This window comes from Homarus americanus, unplaced genomic scaffold, assembly GCF_018991925.1.
Source record: "Homarus americanus isolate GMGI-L3 unplaced genomic scaffold, GMGI_Hamer_2.0 scaffold40565, whole genome shotgun sequence".
Classification (NCBI taxonomy): Eukaryota; Metazoa; Arthropoda; class Malacostraca; order Decapoda; family Nephropidae; genus Homarus; species Homarus americanus.
In genome coordinates this window covers 890,142-912,549 of record NW_024735503.1, presented here as the reverse complement: position 1 = coordinate 912,549, position 22,408 = coordinate 890,142, and the positions used below count along the sequence as shown (strand labels likewise).

The following is a 22,408-nucleotide window of genomic DNA, read 5'->3' as shown; positions in this document are numbered from 1 at the left end:
AGACTATTCTCTGGAGAGGATTATCAGATATCAAGTGTATACTGTATACAGTGGTGTGTAAATTGAATAAACCACAGAAAAGACTTAAGAAGAGTTCACCTCAAGAACCTGTCACTTAAGAGTGATAAAAGGCAGCTTAAAGCACGAGAAAATATTGATCAGACACGAGAAAATATGACACGCAATAGTATGTAATATCAGGGTAAAAAAATATACAGTAATGGAAATTTAATTATTACGCAAACTTCTGCCTCACCTGATCAGCTTGCACGCAGCGTATTAGGACGCCCTTATCTGTGTAACTAATATTTCTTTTCTTCCATGATTCCCTCGTCATGGCAAGCGGGTAGTTTCTACGGTTTGATGATAACATCCTATAAAAGAGTACATACAGTAAGACAACTCAATGGTGGACTAAATGGTGAAACAAAATGACAGAGAAAAATAGATCCCATAGGCCTGACAGCCTGTTGGGAAGGAATGGACTGAAACAACATAATTTGAGCACTTCCATGCTCTAAAAATATATTTTCTTATTAGATTGATGTGAAAAAAAAAGCAAACTGATATACAGGGCTACAACATAGTAGAGCTTCAAAAGCAAAGTATCAAATGTCAATGAATTACTTTGTAATGTCAGTGTAGACCCTACAAGTATTAAGAATTAGTTGATAGTGAATATGAACAAAAGTAAAGCACTGAAAATATGTTGAGAAGGGAGACAGGTGAAAATGGATGTTAACTTAAAAGGAGACAAAAGAGGAAGTGAATTTTTCAGTTAGCTGGGAGCAAATATATTTGCAATTGAGTCAATGACTGATGGACTGAACCACTGGGTAGCAGAAGTAAAGAAAATGGTGGATGCACAGAGAAATGTATGAGGAAAGAAAAGTATATCAATGGCAGCAAAGATGAGACGAATAAAGCAATTACATACTGAGCTGACATTACTTTATGGGGGTGCAACATGGACACTGGATGCAAGAAGAAAGCACAAATTTGAAATTACAGATATGACATGATTGAGAACAATATGAATTGTAAAGCAAATGTGCAGAGAATAAGAAATATGTAAATAATTAAGAGACGTTGAAGCAAAAGAAGTGTCAGGGAAAAAGTAAATCTGGGTTTGTTCAAGTGATGTGGAGACATTGAAAGAAAGGGAAGTGAAAGTTTGGATGGAAATGGTAACAAGGAGAGACTGCCAAGAAACAGATGGAGGGAGATAAAATTCCAGGAAGCTGAAGTGTGAATGAATGTGTAAGGAACAAGGATTCAAATGATTTTTGAGGAAGGATGTGCTGTTGATGGGTGATGCTAGCTTGTTTTTTGTTTGAAGCAACGGAGGTACAAAAGATGGATATTTGAAACCTCATTGTGAGAGGACATACCATTGCATAACATATTTATTACAATAATAAGAATCTCTGAATGATAATGAATAAAAGAATGTGTTTGCTCATGATACTGGCCACCCTGCAGTGAAAATAAAATTTGCATTACCAAAATATTTTAACAGTTACCTTAGTAGACGACAAGCACCGTTGATGATGAAGTAGCCACCTGTCTCATTGACCAACTCCCCATGCTTTACCAGCTCCTTGGGACTAAGGTTGTACAAGTTGCACTTTTTTGACTGAAATTGTGAAAAAGGGTTAGCAGGGTTACACAAAACAATTCCACCACAAAAAATTTGATCTACACATTGCAATTTCTTTTTGGGAAGTTAACAATTTTCCCTGTGAAAAATTTTTGCACCAGAAAACTGTAGTTTTAATCTTGAAAGGCATAATGCAATGTGAAGAAAGACTTGACATAAATGACAATACATTTAGCCACAATAACAAATAAACCTATTAAAACTTGCCAGTAGACACTATTCTTCAGGCCAAAGCATCTATCAAAACCTAGATGTAAAAGAATACTTTATATAAAACAAACTTTTTCCTCTTTTGTATGTCAGCATAACACTTTTCCTGCATAGTGAAAAGACACAGAATAAGGATGTATAAGAGCAGGAGAGTGGGTGGTGCCTGGGAGTACTATAGTAATGTACAAGGGTACTGTGTGCAATTACAGCAAGTGTGATGTCCAGAGGAGGGGTAGTGTGGCTGGTCCTGAGGAGGGGTAGTGTGGCTGGTCCTGGGGAGGGGTAGTGTGGCTGGTCCTGGGGAGGGGTAGTGTGGCTGGTCCTGGGTAGGAGGGGTAGTGTGGCTAGTCCTGAGGAGGGTAGTGGCTGGTCCCAAGGAGGGGTATGGCTGGTCTTGGGGAGGGGTAGTGTGGCTGGTCCTGAGTAGGGGTAGTGGCTGGTCTTGGGAGGGTAGTGGCTGGTCCTAGTGTGGCTGGTCTTGGGGAGGTAGTGTGGCTGGTCCTGAGGAGGGGTAGTGTGTGGCTGGTCTTGGGGAGGGTAGTGTGGCTGGGGAGGAAGTGTGGCTGGTCCTGGGGAGGGGTGGTGTGGCTGGTCCTGAGGAGGGTGGTGTGGTGTGGCTGGTCCTGGGGAGGGTAGTGTGGCTGGTCCTGAGGGGTAGTGTGGCTGGTCCTGAGGAGGGTAGGAGGGTCCTGTGTGGCTGGTCCTGAGGAGGTAGTGTGGCTGGTCCTGAGGAGGGGTGTGGCTGGTCCTGGGGAGGGGTAGTGTGGCTGGTCCTGAGGAGGGGTAGTGTGGCTGGTCCTGGGGAGGGGTAGTGTGGCTGGTCCTGAGGAGGGGTGGTGTGGGAAGGGAGTGCTGCCTGTCAGTGCTTATTCTTTTTTCATTTCTTTACTATACAGAATATTGACATAACCCTTTTTATTACATATTAAAATGTTCATACTTTTTGCAATTGGTGCCTTTGTTGGAGAAAGTGAAGGTACTGTATATATGAAAATGAATGCATGTTCAGTACACATGGGTTACTATTTTTCTCATTTTCAAGATTATAAATCTGGGAAAAAAATCTTTTTTTGTTGGAAGAAGACTTTCCAATATCACTTACTCTGACTATTATGGGTACATCCCCAAGAGATTGCCTGAAGGACAACATCTCTTGCTTATCCCGAGTCCACTCAAAGCTTACAGCGAAGGGTGCAGTATAAGAACATCCACGTTCAATACACTCTTTGGGGTAAATATTGTAATCTACAGTTTCCCCAGCTCCTGGTGGCAATCTTGGCCTGCCAACTGCAACATTCTGAAACATCATTTTGTACAAAAGTTGTAACATCAATAAATATCTTGAAACATATTAAAGCTATGCCATAAAGATTTATCTACATCAGCCAAGAAATAATCTGAAATCACTTCCTCTAAAAAACAAAATACACATATACAGGTCACAATTTTTTCACGTTTTCATAAATCAAGTCTTAAGGATAGAGATAACCTCTTACTCCCTATACAGTACCGTACATTAGTTTCAATATCCAAGAAGTCTTGCTTTTGTGCAAAGAAAGTACAACAAATTAGACAATAGTTGCACCTTACATACAAAGGGTTACTGTACAGGCTCAATTTTCTACCAAAGTGGAGAAATGGGTTCCCTCCTTGAACACTCAGCAATAAAATAAATACACTGGTGTACCTGCATTAGGTAAACTTGCCAATGGTAGGGTAACCTTCTGACTACTGGATTCACAGACTTTTTCTGTCTGTCTCGCACTATCTCCTTATAAAACTTAATAGTTAAGAACAACAACAAAAACTTACTGCAATTTTCAATGAAATTCTATTTCCATTATCTGTGGCAAATTCCAATGGAGGAATGTTCGAGACAACAGCTTGCAAACCTTCTTGTAATAAAAAGTTAAAGGACTCCACATGGGGAGCTGCCAGAGCCTGAATAGCCTGAAAATATGAAAAGCAAGGTATAAAAATGTGACAATTAAGTTTTTTTATTGTACATGTTATGTGAAGTAAAAAAAAAAAAAGCTACTAAATGTATTTCGTTTACAGTATGAAGCAAAATCAAATCAATAAATCTGTTCCAAATAGAAAATTCAAAACAACAACACAGTACTGACCTGAACTTGTAAGGGTGAGGTCAATATTCCTGCTCTATAATGAAGTACTGTACAGTATGTTCTTTTGTTCGGTCACCAATAAAACCTGACACTTTCAGTGTTTTCTTACACTTCCAAAGGAATATATACCTGTACTACCTATCTTTTTTAAGCACATAAAACTATAATTCATTTACTTTTATTAATAAAATCAACAATTCATCAAACCAAGAAGACTCAGGAAATGTCCTTGAACCTCATCCACGAGATCTTCCAACACAGAAATTTATCTTTGCAATCAATAGTTTAGACAATTCTAAGACACTTTTCAATGATGTTTCTCTCGCAAACAACTTATATATACATGTCCAGTGTCCACGTAAGGAGATTAGTTCAGGTCATTTGCGAGGGAAATGTCACAGAAAAAAGTTTCTTAAAATGGTCTAAACTATTGATTGCAAAGATAAAATTCCTAAGATTTCCATGTTTTCTGAAAGTAAAAATTTACCATTCCAACAAGTTTTAAAACTTAATGTCATTTCTTGTAAAATAGACAAAATTGTAAAGGTGGAGGAGACAGTTAGCACCAGAAATAACTTATGGAATTGAACCAAAATTTCTGAAGATACTATCTGCATAATACTGTAATCAACACAAAAATGGAAGCGAGAATGCACAGAACCTAACCTAACCTCACCTAACTTCCCAAACTGTGAACTGCCATTTCAATTTTCTTAGAGATGTTGTTTGGATGATAATCCAAACAACATCTCTAGAAAAAAATTAATGAATTCAATCCAATATAAATCATAATAAACACGCCAGATGATATCGGTTTGTTTCTTGACATGTAAACAAAGACAGTGGATGCTCCCACATAGCAGACGATGTGAACCAAAACATGGTCCCCACATGAGATCCGACAGCACTGTAATCACGGAAAATATTTTATTTCTTCACCTATAAATGATGTAGGAGTAAAATCAATGCCGTATGTTTGCAGTGTTTTTACCCCATCATTTCCCTCTTTTTTCATGCCCTGCCCACTCACAAGTAATTTATGATTGAAGGACAGTCTTAAAAGGAGAAAAAACTAAAAACTAAAATGTTGTCACTTCAATTTTATTACTCAGTATCATCCAAAAAACATCTCCTTTTTACTTTAGGACATGTGTTGCTATTATCCATTTGCACCATATATATAGAGAGAGAGAGTTCAAAATGCTCAGAATAGCGAGATCTAAATGTTTCAGTAGTTTATAACTTTCGGGGGCGCTATGTCCGAAAATAAAATAATACCGGATATCTAAATACAGAGATGATTGAAACTACAGAATAATTTTATCGCTTACTTTGACAGTTGATCAAAATTGCAGATTACAGCATCCAAAGAATCACGCAACCTAACATGACAGCTTTCTGTAATTGTGGATTTTTAAACCTAATGCCGTCACATCCAGTGGGGCAGGATCCTGCTTGTTTAGGATAGCGTTATTAGTCTACTGGTAGGTCAGTGACAGGACAAATAACCACTGCCTTAATAAATACTTTATATCCAATTGGCCTCATTAGACAAGCTTAAACTTTAAACGGTATTATTGTGTTTTCACACCACACATTCCTACCACTAATCTATTATCATATTCGAATAAGACGTCTAATTATAAGATAATTTTCATCTATTACATTACCGGAGCAAATGTATAATAACGGAGATGTCGTATCCAAAATTTTCTTCCATTATTCTTCCGCCATTATCGCCTACCTCACCTCCCATACTGCGTGTCTCTTTCATAAATCATCACGCGCATGCGTTCCCGTACACGTCACGCGGCCAATCAAAAGCGGGTTTTTTTTGCAACCAATTAAAATGATTTTTGGTTTAATTTGCGGTATTTTTGGCCCAATCAAAATCGATTTTTACTTTGGCTCTCTCATATTTCCAAATTCATATTCATTTCCGACCATGGAAGTCTGGGGGTGTCACTTAAATTATATGGAGCTGATTGCGAGTTTTGGGGAAAAAAACGAAGAAGCTAAAATTTTTTCAATCGCATGGTGTTCTCCCGACCTCAGTAAAGTGTCATAAGTGCAAGACAATGTAAATATGGTAAAAACCAACATGTGGCGTTGTCCTAACTCGTCCCTTATCCCAACGACAAAAAAGAGACGGCAATACGGTAAAAAATAGGTGATTCCATCATATGGCGAGTCAGTTAGGTTAGGTTAGGATATATGAGCAATAGGGGCTGGGTGTAAATGGGACTGCCCAGTTTCCTCCATTCCTATGTTCTTATGTAAAGTGTATGATGAACCACTGAAAACTTTTATGGAGATTCTATTAAACATTGGAAATATCTACTTAACGCCATTAACTTTACACGTAGCAAGTTTCTACCTCATTCTGGGTTTGGGGAATCTTGCCAAAATTAGGGACTTTCAGGTGTTTCAACGAGAGTTCCACTGTTTTCTTGCTGGCCCCCATAGTGAAGGCACCACCAGGCTCCACCAGCACGTGTACCAGGCTCTTAATAACACTGGCCAATGTTAAAGTGTTACTACGAACGCTGCTTGTTTAATATTCGGAGAAAAATTATCGTACAGTAAAATTATCATACAGTACACGGATATCCACATTACCCTATTTTGGGATTATCAACCAATTATCATAAAGATTAACAATTTATTAACCTAATTTTATACAGAATTAATCCAAAATACATGGTACAGGATGTGTTAAAAGTCACCTAGTTATAGCCTTCAAGTCTTGGACAATTGCTTCGTTTGGCAGGTAAGGCGGAGGTAAGGCAACCATATAAGCATTATTCCATCTAGTACTTCAATTACATTACAACTACGAAATTGGGCTGGGTCAGATAAGGTTAAGTTAGATCTACTTTAGAAAATATTTAGTAAGTCCCTGTGAAATATTTACCAGAGTTTTTATGGTTGTAGAAAATGGGAAACTGATCACCACACACTTAAAATAATACTGTATAGATAAAATTATATTTATTTATATCGTACTAAAGCAACACTGAATAATATAAATTCTTGTATTTAATAATGAAGTATAAATCATTATTTTGTCTCGACTTTCTCAGAGTAAATTACAATACATAGTTTTTGGTTATTAGCATAAAAACTTAAAGTATTTAGCTTTAAGAAAATATATATTATATGGTGTGCGGCCATTGTTGAAGTATGGTGGAGGCCGTGAACGGACCCCTCTTCTGACCCTTCATTGCTAAAGCCTGCCAGCCTGTCTAACCGTTGATGACCCCCGAACGAAAACGACCACCTCACCACCATTACTTACACACCCGGGAAGCTCGTTCCAAACAACGCCTTTTCTGTGCCTCCCCACTAATCAGGGGTGACTCCTGATCAGAGGCGGCCCTGATTGGGAGGTCTGTAACGCCTTTCTGCAGTGGACTTGGGCCGCGATCCCACTGGTGTTACTTGCATCAGTGGCTGCTTTTCTTTGATCTTCCTTCTTTTTCGCTCTGGCCTGGGGACCTGCACCCTAGAGGTGTATTCGTCCTTGGGTCACCCCTGTAACTGTTCACCTTCACCGTAGAAGATTGTGAACACGAAAGGGGGTAGGAGCAGAACCCATCCCTCTGCCGAGCCTTCCTGGGTAACCGTGATCGTGCGGCTCCACCTAGGAAGGGGGTCGCAATCCTTAATCCTCCACCCCCCGAATAGGTACACTTTAAAGCTCACGCCTATAAGTGAGCACTTATCAACAATAGGGAAATAGGTTCCCCTAACGGGGCTTCTGGGTGAGTGACACAGGAACCACTCCACGACCACTCGACCAGCAATTGGCGGTGGGGAGTGCTGTAATTCCTGTGTTTAGGTTGCTCGCCCGGAATAGGTAGGGTGCCTGTAACTTTCGTCAAATCACAACAAGACTGATGCCACGGCGAACGACCAAAGCAAATAACCAGGACAACTGGAAACAGGATACGGGTACACTCCCTCCAGGGGGGCGTATCCGAAAAACGCAAGGAGGAACTGGGCAGACTACTATGTGCCCAGCTAGACATCAAATTCGCCGCCTTGATCGAAACAAAGGACTCCTTCATAGTCCTGTGCCTGGAAGAAAAGGATGTAGACAACATGCTCTCTGCCGACTCAACAAAGAAATTAAAAGAACGGGGATTTGAAACAGTAATACCACCACAACTGCGTGCAAAAAAATCTGTAGTTATTAAAAGGGTAGATAGAAATATACTGAAAGAAACACCAAGCTACATTGCTAACAATATAGAAGAGAAGAACCCATGGGCCAGAGTTGAGGAGGTGGTGCTAATGCCTGGTGCTCCCACCATGATGAAGGTCAGGTTTGGAGAGATCTCCATGGCACAAAAAGCCCTAGAGAGTGGCCTCTGTATCTCCCACTACCACCTGTCAAAACAACAAATCGAGCAGGAGGAATTTTACGCAATAACACCCTGTTGGAACTGCTACAAATACAATCATCTAGCAATAAACTGTCCCCAAAAAGATAAGAAGTTCTGCTCCGAATGCACAGCAAAGGGCCACACATTCAGAGAATGTAGCAATAAAGATAACGACAAATGCCTGAACTGCAATGGGGACCACCGAACACTAGCAGCACGCTGTCCCATAAGGAAAGAAATAATTAGGAATCCGAGAGAAAAAGAAAAGGCAAATAAGAAGATAGAAACAGATCCTAACAAGACATATGCAGCAATTGCAAAGCTGCAAGATACCACCTCCAAAGTCCTGAAGAAAACCAAAGAAAATCCCCTCATGCAACCTACATACCTTAATCTGAGCGAAGGATTACCATTCACAATTCTAACTAGTATTATTCATGCACACATCAACAACATTGCAAAATCAGGATCTGTTGGAAAAACGATCAGGGAAATCTTTGCTGCAAATAATCTGCCGGAGGTGAAATTTCCAGACGACGTCCCCTCAACAGAAATATTTAAAATTGTCACCGAGAATAGCCTAGGAATAACTAAACCACAGGAGCACACAACCAAACTAGTCACAGAAGAAAACGTCATGGAAATAGACCCTATCAGCCAACCAGTTACACCACACCACAAATCATCAGATTCCACAACTCAGCAAACAGAGAAACTATAACCTGCAAAAGCTGACCCAACCAAAGCGAAAACAAGAAAAGAATCCCACTCTGGCCATCGTGCCCCCCCCCCACCTCCATCTTCACCAAGCGATGTGCAGCCAGCAGACCTAGGAAATGAGATCGGTATCCGCTTCTACTCAGTCAACACACCACCTACAATAACAAATGATAGACTTCTGCAAGAAATCAAGGAAGGCACAGTCAAATTCACCTACGAAGATGTCAGGGTAGAAGAATCCTACATAGACCAGTTGATAAATGCAGGACTAATAAACACCAAATATAACAAAATTGAAAGAGTAGACATAACTAAGTTTAAGAAAATCAGAACGGGCTTAAAGGAGGAAAGGAATAGACACTCGCCAGGAGATAAGGGAAACTATGTCAAGTCCTGTAAGTTTATTTTACTCTGTCCTCTTCGTCACAGATCGTTTTCTTACTTCACTCTCAAGTGCCTTATATTTCCTCTCATGTATCTGACAGCTTTGTTTGCTATACTTCATCTTACTGCCTTACTGTTTGCCATTATAATAATAATAATAACAATATTAATAATAATAATAATAATAATAATAATAATAATAATAATAATAATAATAATAATAATAATAATAATAATAATAATACAGTAATAATAATAATAATACTCCAGTAATATTAATAATAATAATAATATTAATAATAATAATAATAATATTAATAATAATTACAATAATAATTACAATAATAATAACAATAATAATAATTATTATTATTATTGAATAAAGTTGCCATACAGGTTTACAATTGGATACTTTATTCTTATCCTCTTCATCTCTGATCGGCTCGTTAGCCGCTTGGGCGATCGGTCACTTCTCTCAGGCACCCACACACTATCAAATATGTTTGTCAAATATGGTGTTTGATCAAACAGTTTGTGGGCAAGTTTACGGGTATGACCAATATGTTTGAAGATTAAACAAGTTTCACATTTTCTCGTCCAACATGACGTTTGTTAAACATGTTGGATAGTGTGTGGCAATGTTACAAGGTAAGATCAAACATGCTCAGTCGAGTAGCAGTAGCCATTGAGAGAGCACGGGACTCCCATGAGTTTCAGAGAGAGCTTATTGAATTTTATAAGCACCTTCCAGTTCCAAGTAAGGACACTCGACTGAGTAGTGCCCCTTGAGATACTTGACAAGGCTAATATATACAGTAGAGGAGGGTGAGAACAAGACCTGCTGTCCCCTAGGGACTTGATCTCACTCTCCTCTACTGTATATATTAGCCTTGTCAAGTATTATTCCTTAGTCTGTACTCACACCTGAAGACATGAATTACACGAAAATGCTTGGGAACTTCGTGTTTTCTTGTTTCTTTATCAGTATATATATATATATATATATATATATATATATATATATATATATATATATATATATATATATATATATATATATATATATATATATATATATATATATATATATATATATATATATATATATATATATATATATATATATATATATATATATATATATATATATATATATATATATATATATGCAAGTAAATCACTGTAGGTACACAGGTACACGTGATTCAGGTATATGCTTCATGTTTTCTTTTTCCTTGTGGTTATCAGCATATACAGTATTACCCCGCTTTACACGGTTTCACTTTCCGCGATTTCTCATTTACGCGGTGCCTCGCCAGAACCGAACTTTCACTTTCCGCGGTGCATCTACTCATATACGCGGGAAGCGGCGCGAGCAGGATGCGCACAAGGTCGCCCAGTCATCAAAACATTACCGAGTTCTTCACCAGCCACCCACCACAGCCGGCCTAAGTCAGTGATAGTGATAGTGAGGATATGGACTTATATGGACTTTGAGGGGTTTGACAAAGAGGCCCTGCAAGTCTATGTGGTGGATAGTGATACAATTGATACAAGTGATACAGGTGAGGGCCAATAATCTGCCCTCTGCCTCGGAACCAACCCCCCATCCCCGTGTGCCCAGCCATCTTTTCTACTAATGTAAGTGTTAAAAAAACTAATATTATTGGTATTTCTCTTAATTATTAATTGTGTGTGCATGCCATCATAAAATTAAGATGTAATTTTTACTACAACGTAGGTATTGTGTCTGAAAAAGTGGAGTTTGGGGGTCAGGCCAGTCTCTATTGGAATTAATCCCATATGTTCTGTTGTTCACTTTACGCGGTTTTTACTTTCCCGGTACCCCATGGGTTCAATTGACCGCATAAATACTACTGTGTATATATATATATATATATATATATATATATATATATATATATATATATATATATATATATATATATATATATATATATATATATATATATATATATATATATATATATATATATATATATATATATATATATATATATATATATATATATATATATATATATATATATATATATAAAATATTTGATCTAGTAATAGTCTAATGTGCTTATCCTTTCGATATTGGTCACATATCTATAGCTTTTATGAGAGGAAATACATATCAACTTTTGAAAAAGTACCGTTTTTAAGTATTTATATGTGCACCTGTTATCAAAATCTTTCTACAATATTGATAAGTCATAAAATGTTAGCTGATCTGAAGGAGAGATTAATTATATGAGGATATATTCCGTTCTGTTTATGTATTATTAATGCAAAATAAAGTTGATTGCTTGATTGATATAGATTTATAGCTTACTATAACTTCATGTGTGAAGTGTGGTGCGGTGGCGTGGATGAAGAGGAATACACTAAAGTGGTATGGACATGTGTCGAGGATGCATAAAGATAGGCTGACAAAAAAGTTTATGACAGCAAGAGAGAGGGGTAGACCAATTGCCACCTGGGAGAAAAGAGTTAAGAGAGTTTGTTGAAGAGAGAGCGGGAAAGGGAGGAAGAGTGTTTGAGAGAGCAAGTGAGGTGTGTAAGGATAAAATGGCCTGGAGACACTTCTGTTGGAGAGTTCCCGGGAGGGAACAAGGCGTCGGCGATATTGACTGATTGATTGATTGATCAAAACAGAGGTGCCGGAGCGGTGCTCCGGTGAGCTCCGGCAGCACTGCACCCTGAGCTTTAGCAATGTTGTGGATGTGTGGCTTCCATGACATATTAAGAGGAAATAGTGAGGCCTAGCATATCTATTTTAGAATTTGGCAGAATGATTGCATCCTGAAATGTGATTGGTGGGAGATCTTCTATTATGGAAAGTGTAATTGGCAAATACTGAGTCTTATACCTATTGAATTTAACCAAGTTTCTACCTCCCCATTCAGAGATGCTGCACAGATCTGCTTTGATAGATGGAACGATATCAGCTCTAGAAACAGACCTAGTTTGAGAATTAGGGGGAAGGGAAAATTGTGAAGAAGCGTTTAGAGTAGAATCATCAGCGTAAAACTGGATAGAATTAGTCCTAGTGTGAAGTAAATCATTGATAAAAAGAAGGAAGAGAGTAGGTGAAAGAGCAGAACCCTGTGGAACACCACTATTGGTAGAAAAAGAGTGAGAGATCGATCCCTCAACAACAACTGCCATGGATCGGTTCTCAAAGAAGCTGGAAATTAGAGAAGAAAATGAGGGAGAGAATCCAGAAGAGGGAAGTTTAGAAAGCAAATATCAAATGCCTTGGAGATGATGAGAGCCACTATGAAATTTTCCCCATAATCCCAAAGTGAGGATGACCAAAGATAGGTGTAGTAGACAGCAGATCACCCGTAGATCTCGCCTGGTGAAAGCCATACTGGTGATCCGACAAATGAGAAAGGTGTTCAAGGTGATGAAGAAAATGAGTTTAAGAAAGTTTCGAAAATCTTAGAGAAGGATGAAGTTAGGGTAATAGGGTGATAGTTAAAGGGATTAGACTGGTCACCCTTCTTCGGGATGGGCTGAACCAAGGAATGCTTCCAAGAAGAAGGAAAAGTTTGGATTTTGAGGCAAAGGCGAAAGTGGCGAGCAAGCACAGGGGACAGAATTTCAGCACACTCCCTTATAACACAAGTGGGTGATAAATTCAACAAGAGGTCTGTCATGACCCCACTACTGGGCCATTATTACCCATGGATATCGCTGCAATTGGGAACACAGTCCATCCCGTCAAGCCAGTAACATCACAAACGCCAGCAGGAGGGCGGGGCCAGCGGCGTCAGGCAAGCCTTTTGCCGAGCTAACTTCCTTGACGACTATCTCCATGGAGGTAGTTGTATATTCCGACTCAATAGTCTCGCTAGTTGTTGCTGTGGTGAAGGGCCAAGCGGGAATTGCTGCCTTGGTTGTGCTGGTGGTTTCAGAAGATGTGGTTGTGGTGGTAGTTTCAAACGACGTGATTGTGGTGGTAGTTTCAGGCGATGTGGTTGTGGTGGTAGTTTCAGGCGACGTGGTTGTGGTGGTAGTTTCAGGCGATGTGGTTGTGGTGGTAGTTTCAGGGGTTGTTGTAGTGGTGGTTTTAGGAGGTATGGTATTTGTCCTCACACACATGTTATTGTCATCTGAAATGAGGAATTTATATATTAGATAAGGAAGTTTATGAGTCCGTTTGGGTCACTCCTTCAAAAGGCTATTTTTAATCATATTTTTTTACAAAAATAAAAATACTCCTCATGATATAAATATATTCTGTTCTCCAAAAAGTTAACTTATAGAAAACTTTTCTATAAGAGAGTTTTGTGCAGGAACTGTGAAAGAAATGAAGACATGATAACTAAATTACAGAATATAAAAAAAGAACTCTACATGTGAATCCTGTGTAATGTTCTTTACTATGATGCTTAAAAAGCAAATTAATTGTAAGACAACAGGGAAAATAAGACATGAAATCTGTGACTAGAGGTAGCTAAGTCACTTGTCCTACTGCCAAACACTGACAACTTTTTGTAGTTTCCCAACCTGGGTAACAGAACCTGCGTGGGAAGTTGTAATCCGTCAGGAGAAATAGATTGTAGCAGACATCCTTATGTGCCTGGAGCTTGACTTTCAGGGTGACTCTATCCTGGCAAGTGAGTTGCAGATGGTTATTACTGTTCACGTCTAGGGTCCAGTTCTTCCAACCTTCAGTCGCCATGCGAATTGACATTTCCTCAGTAGACGTGGAAATGTCATACTTATTGCCATTTCTGATGAGAGGGATATTTTAGGAAATACAGTACATAAATATTACTAGTACGTTCTTGTGTAAGAAAGTACTAAACTGGTTATAGCTATAAGTACACTTGCAAGGACTTAGAGACCTACCCTTTTTTTATATACCTGTAGTACCAAAGGCCTGTGTAGGGTCCCTCCATTGTTTTATATAATTATGTCAGGGGCTATTTTGAAGCCCAGTACAGTACTATTCTTGATTCCACAGCTTGGGCTGGTAGACCATTCCATAGGTCTACTATGGTTTACAATAATAAATTTTGTTAAAAAATGCTAAGCACAATTTCTTACATATTTTATAAAAGATGATTAGAACCAAAATTAATCTAACTTAACCTATCTAATGAAAATAGCTGAAGCTTGTTGGTTACATTACATCATCTTTCACAAATAGTTGAATGTAATAGTGTCAGTAGCGGTCGTTTGTAAACTAGTCTTGGGGCTATGACCTTCTTGTGTGCATTTCACATGTTTCACAGTCAATTCAGATTTTTTTAATGTTCTTAATATCTTTCTGCAGTAAAAGAAAGAGTCTGGCCTTAGATATTTCAAGATTCATTACAAAGAAGGAATATTTCTTTGACCAACTATTCAACTAGAATTTCATTAATCTATTTAAGTCCATACAAACACATGTATCAGGGATGTGGTGGCCAATCGGATACAGCACTCTCAGAACACCCTAGGTTCACCCAGGTGTAAATGGGAACCTAACTTTACAATCGTAGAAGTGATGGATGTTGAGTGCAGTAACAGCCATTCAGTGCACTGTGTTCACACTCCTAGCAGGCCGTCAGGTCAATGAGATACACTTAAAGTGGGTAACATTGACCTAATGGCCCACTTTGACAGAAACTTTAATTTGTGTACACCCTAACACACCGACGTAGACATAAAAATATTTAATCACTGAGGGAAACGTCTTTCAGTTATAGACTTTTTTTATGATCGACACCAACATTAATGTACGTACCTGACAAACTTGAAATACTGCTCAGATGAGTCGTCATCACCCTCCAATATCAGCTTGAAAGTGGAGGGAGGGTTGGACCGGCTCATGTAGAAGTAAAACTCGAGATTATCCTTGAATGGGATCTGGGATGACTTGTCATGACTTTCCTCCAAGCACAGATCTGCACACAAAGTAAAATACGATTACTCGTTTGTGTGCGTGTGTGTTTTGTGGAAAGGGGTGGGGACTTACACGATGGTTCAAAAATGCAAAACAGCTGTTGTGTGTTAGGGAAGCACCGCTGTGGCAGACACGGGTTACCCTTAAATTCTGACTGTTTTTGTTACACCGACAAAATCTCGTCATACAGAATCCCACTGTACAAAATTCCACCATCTCCAGAGTATTTAATTCATAATGGTCCAATAATGGTCCAAAGTAAATTATTTCTCTTCTCCAGTAACTCCTCACACAAGTCCCATAAAAAAATATATGCTCGACACATCCTATTCCCTTCTGGAACCAACATTGCTCTTGAATATATCAGGTTTAATACATCACCATGATAGTGCTCAATGTGCAAGTTATCACAATCCTTGAAGTTGAACTCTGAAACATATAATGGTTTATATGATTTGGTTCTCCTGCATCTGTGAAATCAAGCACTTGACCTCGATCTGGAAAATCTCAGGCATAAGTGCCTGATCCTCCCTCTCCTGTTCTGCCATTGTTAGCAGCTCGGTCATGTGATGACTTTTACGCACTGTTGGCAAGTACTGGGCAAGTAGTATTGTGTAATGAGGGTAACTTGGGTAGGAGGTATAGGTAGAATTTATAGTAGAAGGATTGTAAGGTGAAGAAGTTTGGTAACATGGCCAATTAGTTATTTAACTGTTAATATGTTCTTAGGGGAAATCTGCTAAACACCACTTCTAAGCACAGCTACATGAAGTCCTCGCTTAACATCGCGGTTCCGTTCCTGAAAACCGTGACTTTAACGGAAACAACGTTAACGGAATCAATTTTCCACATAAGAAATAGAAAAATACGGGAGTTATGTTCGCCAGGAGACAGGGCTGGTATTCATGGAGGTGAATGTCGTGCTAGCTAATATGTACAGTACTACTGTGTACTGACTACGGACGTACATGTTAGTTAACATAAAATCAGATGATTCATACTATGCTCAATAGCCCATAAAACATGCAGTTATAACTTCTTTATTAAGTCCCCCAGTTGAGACGTCCGCTTTCTCACCGCTTCAGTACGCCTGAGTCTTCCGTCTTCTCTCATGTACCTCAGAGACTGATATTTCTTAATACCTGTACCTCATATCCTGTTAAGAGATTTGAAATTAAGAGAGAACACACCTGTTTTACATTAAGTTAGATATGTCTACTTACAGATGAAACATTCAAGATCCCTTGTGAGTGATGTTGAAAGCTTCAACTGTATTTACTGTTAGTAAAATTGTCAATAAGTTAGTGTAGAGTCTGCCAGTAGAAGTGACGAATCCCTGACATCGTCCTTGGGGATGCCCTGAGTTTTCAACTGATACTGAAGTTAGATCATTTTAATTCCCAATCACCAGAGAACCTGATGTTTGTATTGAAATTATTGTCAGTATTTTATCCTAGAAAGTAATTAATATCCTGAAAGAATATGTCAGTCTTCTTATCTCCAGGATCTAACGGCAAACTTTCAGTAGGCCCTTGTCTATATTTTGATAAGGTCGTAAGAAAGACGTTATCAACTTGTGCCTTTGACATCCATTTCACTATTGCCTGGCAAGCTTGAACTCTGACTAGATTGTAAACAACAGATGTAAGAAATTGATCTGACCCATGACGTGACCGATTGCCCAAGCGACTAACAAGCCGATCAGTGGTGAAGAGGATAAAAGTAAAAAAAAGTAAGTATGACACTGATTTTCATAGCCAAATGTACAGCAAGTGATTTAAATGAAGTGTATGTCAATGCATGAATTGCATGTTCAGCGGGCCTGAAGTTGCCAGTTACCTGGTATATAACTGCGTGCGCGAGGGAGAGTCACTTTTTTAACGTTCCCTCATTGTAACTCAGGCACAGTGTGTTGTAGCCGAATACCTGCAGGCCTACTAGCAAGATGTCCAAGGCTGGATGTCTTTAATTCAGAAAGATTAAAAACAGAGGAGTACTTGTAACACGCGGGGAGCTACACCCGGGAAGATGTGCTCTCTATCCTGCGTGCCAGAGTCCAACCGACACTAATAGCACACTTCATTTGTTGCAGTAAACACCAGTGAATGACCCTGGTGTACTAATCTCAGTTATATGTGCTAAGTAGTGTTCATGTACATGACCGTGGATAATTAACAGAAATATAATTATCCCAGGTTGAGTATGGAAACCATAAATATTGCTATCACCAGTATTAGAGTTTGTTATATGCATTGTGAGTAAACCATCAATGTTTACTCCCAACTGAGATCTGGTACATGTTCCATGTTGTTCATTCAGAAATAACATGATGTTATAATTAATGTATTAATATCTAAGCTATTAGCAAGTGTGTAAAATGACCATCTTTATTGTCAATGAAATAATATAATACCCTTAAGAAGGTATAAAATGTTGAATGTTAATCGAAGATCTAGTTTGTTACTTATAAAGTAAGACCTTGTGGTCCATTCTTGTTTGAGAGTGTTCAAAGTGTCTTCTTATTCACATTTAACTTCAATAAATAATGAATTAGTAAATTGTGAGTATCACTGCTCTTTTCCTTCTAACAATTGTTTCTCAGAAAATAAACACTGCAACCCACGTGCCTAAAAGCTAGTCTACCACGCTACCTAACACATTAATGATACCAGTTATATTATAATAAAAGCCTGGGTGGTGGCAATCTACCTTGTAAGTATAATAATTATACTCATAGATTTTGTTAAAGAATGATATGGTTTTCCCAGGTTAAACCATTGAATAGAATATAACTATATCACTGATAAATATTGAAAGAAGTCAGAGGAAAAGATAAGAAACAAATCATGACATTGAAAGACATATATACGACATAGAAAAGAAAGATAAAGAATATTGAAATACATAAATAAATAAAAACATTGAAAGACATACAGTACTTCGAAAATATCTTAAAACAGAATTAGCAAGTACATAAAAAAATAAAGGATAATGTAACAAAGAAAAGTAAAGAAAGTTATATAAGACAGAAATAACTGAGAAAACCTAACCAAAGAAATTAAAGAAAGTGATATAAGTTACAATATAATAACAGAAAAGAGAAATAGAAAAAAAAATTATAAAGGAAAACTCTCCTCTTAGACATATGTATTAATAAGATATTCAAAGAGATAAATAGAAATAATAAAAACATTTGATCCCCACCCCCCCCTTACAACTGTACCTAAGTAGATGCAGGTGAGAACTTACCTAAGGGCAGTGCTAGCGTTGTCTGGAAAAGCCTGCAGCAAACACACACCAACAAGGTGACCACCACCGTCATACACATACTCCTGCAGGAGTAGATCCCTGGAGAGATGCTTGGAACCAGCATGGAGACACTTGCTACACTGTGAGTGCTGGAAGTTGACGCACTACTCTGGTGCTCTCTATGATAATGAATAATTTATAGAGTATACTGTAATACTTCCGGCTCCTCCCCCTTGGAATTTTGAGGCCAATTTGAAGCCATGTGTACTTGATATTAGGTGGTATTCTGAGGTCAATAGTAATTACTTTTTACTGTACAAAAATTCCTGAGTACAATACTGCATTAAAGAAAAGGTATTGGAATTTTCTGTATGCACAAGTGTCCATACAACTGAGGAATAATATCGAGCTTCAAGAAGAATTGTTAACTTTTCTACTTCTCACTGATTTCAGTCATAAAACTGATACTTCAGATAGTGTACTGGTGATGTTCACAAAGACACAAAAACCAAAAACTCACTTCATCATCAACACCACGAGGAGACAAGACTATCATAAAATTTATGATAATCAGTAACATTGGTATTATCAGAGTAGCCTTCCCGTGAAAGTCTTGTTTCCCTTCTTGGTGAGAGGAAAAATATTTCAATACAATACCATAACAAGAATATCCAGAGATTAATTGGATAAGTCAAAGTACAGTATTAGAATCAAATTGAAACTTTAATTAAAATTGCATGGTACAGACGTGTCTATTTATATTCAAATGTAATGAATTTATGAGTAACTCCTAAAAAAGGATAATACAAGTAAAGTGACAGAAGCCAATAATATTTAAGCGGTACCCCATGTTTCCCGGATGGTTTATATCCTGTTGATCTTATAGATAATTTTTCTAAGAAGTGTGTTTTGTAACACCGGAAGAGGATTTCCTGTTAATACTGTACACAAAGGACCTGCTCCTATGAGAAAAGTCTTTTCCCCATTTTGTAATTTTGTTCACAATGGTGAATTACCGATTGTTTACCATTCTCAAGTTTCTCAAATAATCAATAATGCATGCATGCATGCACACAGTACATGCATTGATGTCTTTAAAAATAACCAACCTAGTGGTATTATTGCTTCTCTTATTGAAGAAAAACTGATCACAAATGTACTGTACCTGTGGAATGGACAGTAGATGTACAGTATTAAAATACACCACGTGGTGTCCACTGCCCTAGAAGAAGTGACACCTCAAATATAAGATAGGTATATTTGTATGCCCGTCTCCAGAAAATCTCAGGCTTGATCGGCTCGTTACTCGCTAGCCACCTGAGCAGTAGGTCACGTGTCTGTTGCATACTGTTGGCAAGTAATAAATAATAATGGTTACCACTCATGTAACGAGGATGGCCGGCCCAAAGGCCACCTAGGCGTGAATTTGTTTAAGGTGTACAAGCTGTCACCAACACAACAACCACACCCTGAGTTATCGAGCTGCATAACTCAGTGTCAAGGAATAGTCCAAGAAGACTGGGCAATTCGCCAAATGCACTGGCTAACCATTACCACGGAATACGATCCGTAAATCGATTAACATCCAGGTTCCCAATTACTGCTGGGTAGACAGAGGCAAATGGCGTAAAGAAACTTGCCCACAGTTTCACCCTGCCCGGGAATCAAACCCACGTCCGCTCGCTTGTGAGGAGAGCATGCTGACCAGGGTTTCTTTACTGGTTGGCCTTAAGGAAGACCCTTATATATCATGGACACATTAATAGTTAGCAGTATAGTTTCAATGCAAAATAGTGTGATGCACACTCGGTAAAAAACTACCGTACAGGTGGGGTTCGATGATTTTCCAACTGAACATTCCCGGTGTCTCACGAGGGTTGGTAGGCCTGACTGTGAGAGATTTTGTACTTAATTTGGTAGGCCAAAATTAGCTATTTCATTGACAATATTGAATTACTTTGTTACAATATGAATGGAGAATGTCAGTATATCTAGATAAGTTAAACTGTATGTTATATTAAATGTTTCACACACCATGGACTACAGTAACCATGGAAGTGGATGAGTTGCCATATGGGAATGCATTATATGTTTGGCAGAATTAGTGAATACGTATAGAAAGGGTTTAAGATTATTTTGCTACCAAATTTTGAATCTGAATTTGTACTGCTACTTCACTTTGGGCTAATGCCACATTATGTCATTCTTTATTCGTATTGGAAAATATACCATGCTGTTCTGAAACATGTGAATAGCTCCACAGTTCATATAACATACACATTCTTTATGCAAGTTATCAGGAAATGTTGGTAACACTAATTACATAAATTACAATATTAGGCTGCTACAACACCACTCACAATGTGTATTCGACATGGAGAAATGAGGCATGGACTTCTGATCAAATTTCAAATTGTGTTAATATGGGAGCACTAACTCTGGCTTGTTTCAGAGTGCCTATCACTTGTTTCGAGCATGTGTGGCCGAACCTATACACGCACAGGGCTACCAATGCGAGGAATGCCTCAGGGGCCTTTTTGAAACACTTCTTTTGTAGTGTCAGTTTGTTTCGCACAGGAATTGTAACGGTAGTTTTTTTACCGAATGTACAAAGATACAGTACAATATAAAGAAACAAGAAAAAATCTAAATTTCATTAAAAAAATTTAGGATAAGGATTTTTTATGTATAATGTATTGATATATCATAGTTATAGAAACCATGTCATTATATAGAACTGTACAGTAGTTTTTAAATGTTGGGGTCTGGTGGACTGCCTACCCTCTAGTTCTAACACTTATGCTAATGACTCATTTTACTTATCAATGTACAGATCTCAAAAACATCCCAAAACTTGAAAATCATTATGTAAATTCTCATATAAACTTTATTGTAACTGTAAGTATTACAGTTAAAACACACAACAATACAAGAAATGTTCGTTAACGGTGGACAAGAATTCAATAACACAATAGAACAATGGGTAGAAGAAAGAAGATATGAAGTACGAAATGATAATGAAAAGAACAAAGCAGACTAAGCTTGAGTTTAAGTTGCATCAGCTGGGGCTTGTCAAAAAGTTCTCTCAGTTACAGTAAGTTTTAATTTAACTTCAGAACTAGTTTCTGGCAAATTGAAACTAAGTTTACAGATTTAAACTATAGCATTCCATTTTATTTATCATCAGGAATTGTCATTCCAGCTTTGTCATACCTATCGCTCTTATTTTGTTAGCAAAAATGTTAAGTGTTATTTTGCTGCTATAAGAGATTCTCTAAGAGGTTCACTATTGTCCACACTGCACACTTTAGAAAAACACCGAAAGCAAAATTTGCAAAATCCCAACCTCCAGTTGCAGATTCTTTAGCTTAGCTACAGCACACATTTTATTCATTTATTTTACTTTTTTACAAGGATTAGCCCACCCAGGCACAGGTCACCGAACAAAAACAGGGGCCAATGGGAGGGGAGATGAATAAACTGAACCATAAATAAATAGAGAAATAGAAAAATAAAACAAATCAAGAGTAAGAAATGGTATAATATATATGTTGTGTTGTCAAAGTAAGGGAAACAATTGAGACCCTGCAATTGTGTGTAAATGGGGCAGAGAGTCAGTCAGATCAGTAACCTGGAACTTGGTCACAATTTTTATGATGCCATATGGCAGCAGGGTCTACCATTAGATAACACATTATGCTTCCAATACCTTCCCATGTGAGAGTACCTCCCTGTTTGAAAGCTGCCTACTATCTTGCAACAT

At 38.1% G+C, this 22,408-nt stretch overlaps 2 protein-coding genes across 6 annotated transcripts in view; both read right to left on the bottom strand.

Moving 5' to 3' along the window:
- The window catches only part of LOC121871181 (DNA-directed RNA polymerase I subunit RPA2-like), a 55,352-nt gene extending 48,841 nt beyond the window's left edge, over positions 1-6,511 (bottom strand). For all 3 annotated transcript variants that reach the window (XM_042373346.1, XM_042373344.1, XM_042373345.1), the window contains exons 1-5: positions 6,374-6,511; positions 3,683-3,820; positions 2,973-3,167; positions 1,524-1,636; positions 257-374 (exon numbers count right to left, since the gene is read on the bottom strand). In XM_042373346.1, the coding sequence (XP_042229280.1) occupies positions 257-374; positions 1,524-1,636; positions 2,973-3,167; positions 3,683-3,820; positions 6,374-6,460 (651 nt within the window). In that variant the 5' untranslated portion in view covers positions 6,461-6,511. The remainder of the gene's footprint in view (positions 1-256; positions 375-1,523; positions 1,637-2,972; positions 3,168-3,682; positions 3,821-6,373) is intronic.
- A 6,079-nt stretch (positions 6,512-12,590) lies between these two features.
- On the bottom strand, positions 12,591-20,083 carry LOC121871180 (mucin-2-like). 3 transcript variants are annotated; one of them, XM_042373342.1, is made up of 4 exons: positions 18,646-20,083; positions 15,238-17,359; positions 14,013-14,239; positions 12,591-13,615 (listed from the first exon to the last, which is right to left on the bottom strand). In XM_042373342.1, the coding sequence occupies exons 2-4, from the start codon at positions 15,321-15,323 to the stop codon at positions 13,224-13,226; spliced, it is 705 nt and encodes a 234-aa protein (XP_042229276.1). In that variant the 5' UTR covers positions 15,324-17,359; positions 18,646-20,083; the 3' UTR covers positions 12,591-13,223. The 3 variants fall into 3 exon arrangements, with proteins under 3 accessions (XP_042229276.1, XP_042229275.1, XP_042229277.1); XM_042373341.1 differs by having other exon boundaries at positions 15,238-15,397; XM_042373343.1 differs by lacking the exon at positions 18,646-20,083 and having other exon boundaries at positions 15,238-15,397; positions 17,236-18,270.
- Between the last annotated feature and the right edge of the window lie 2,325 nt (positions 20,084-22,408).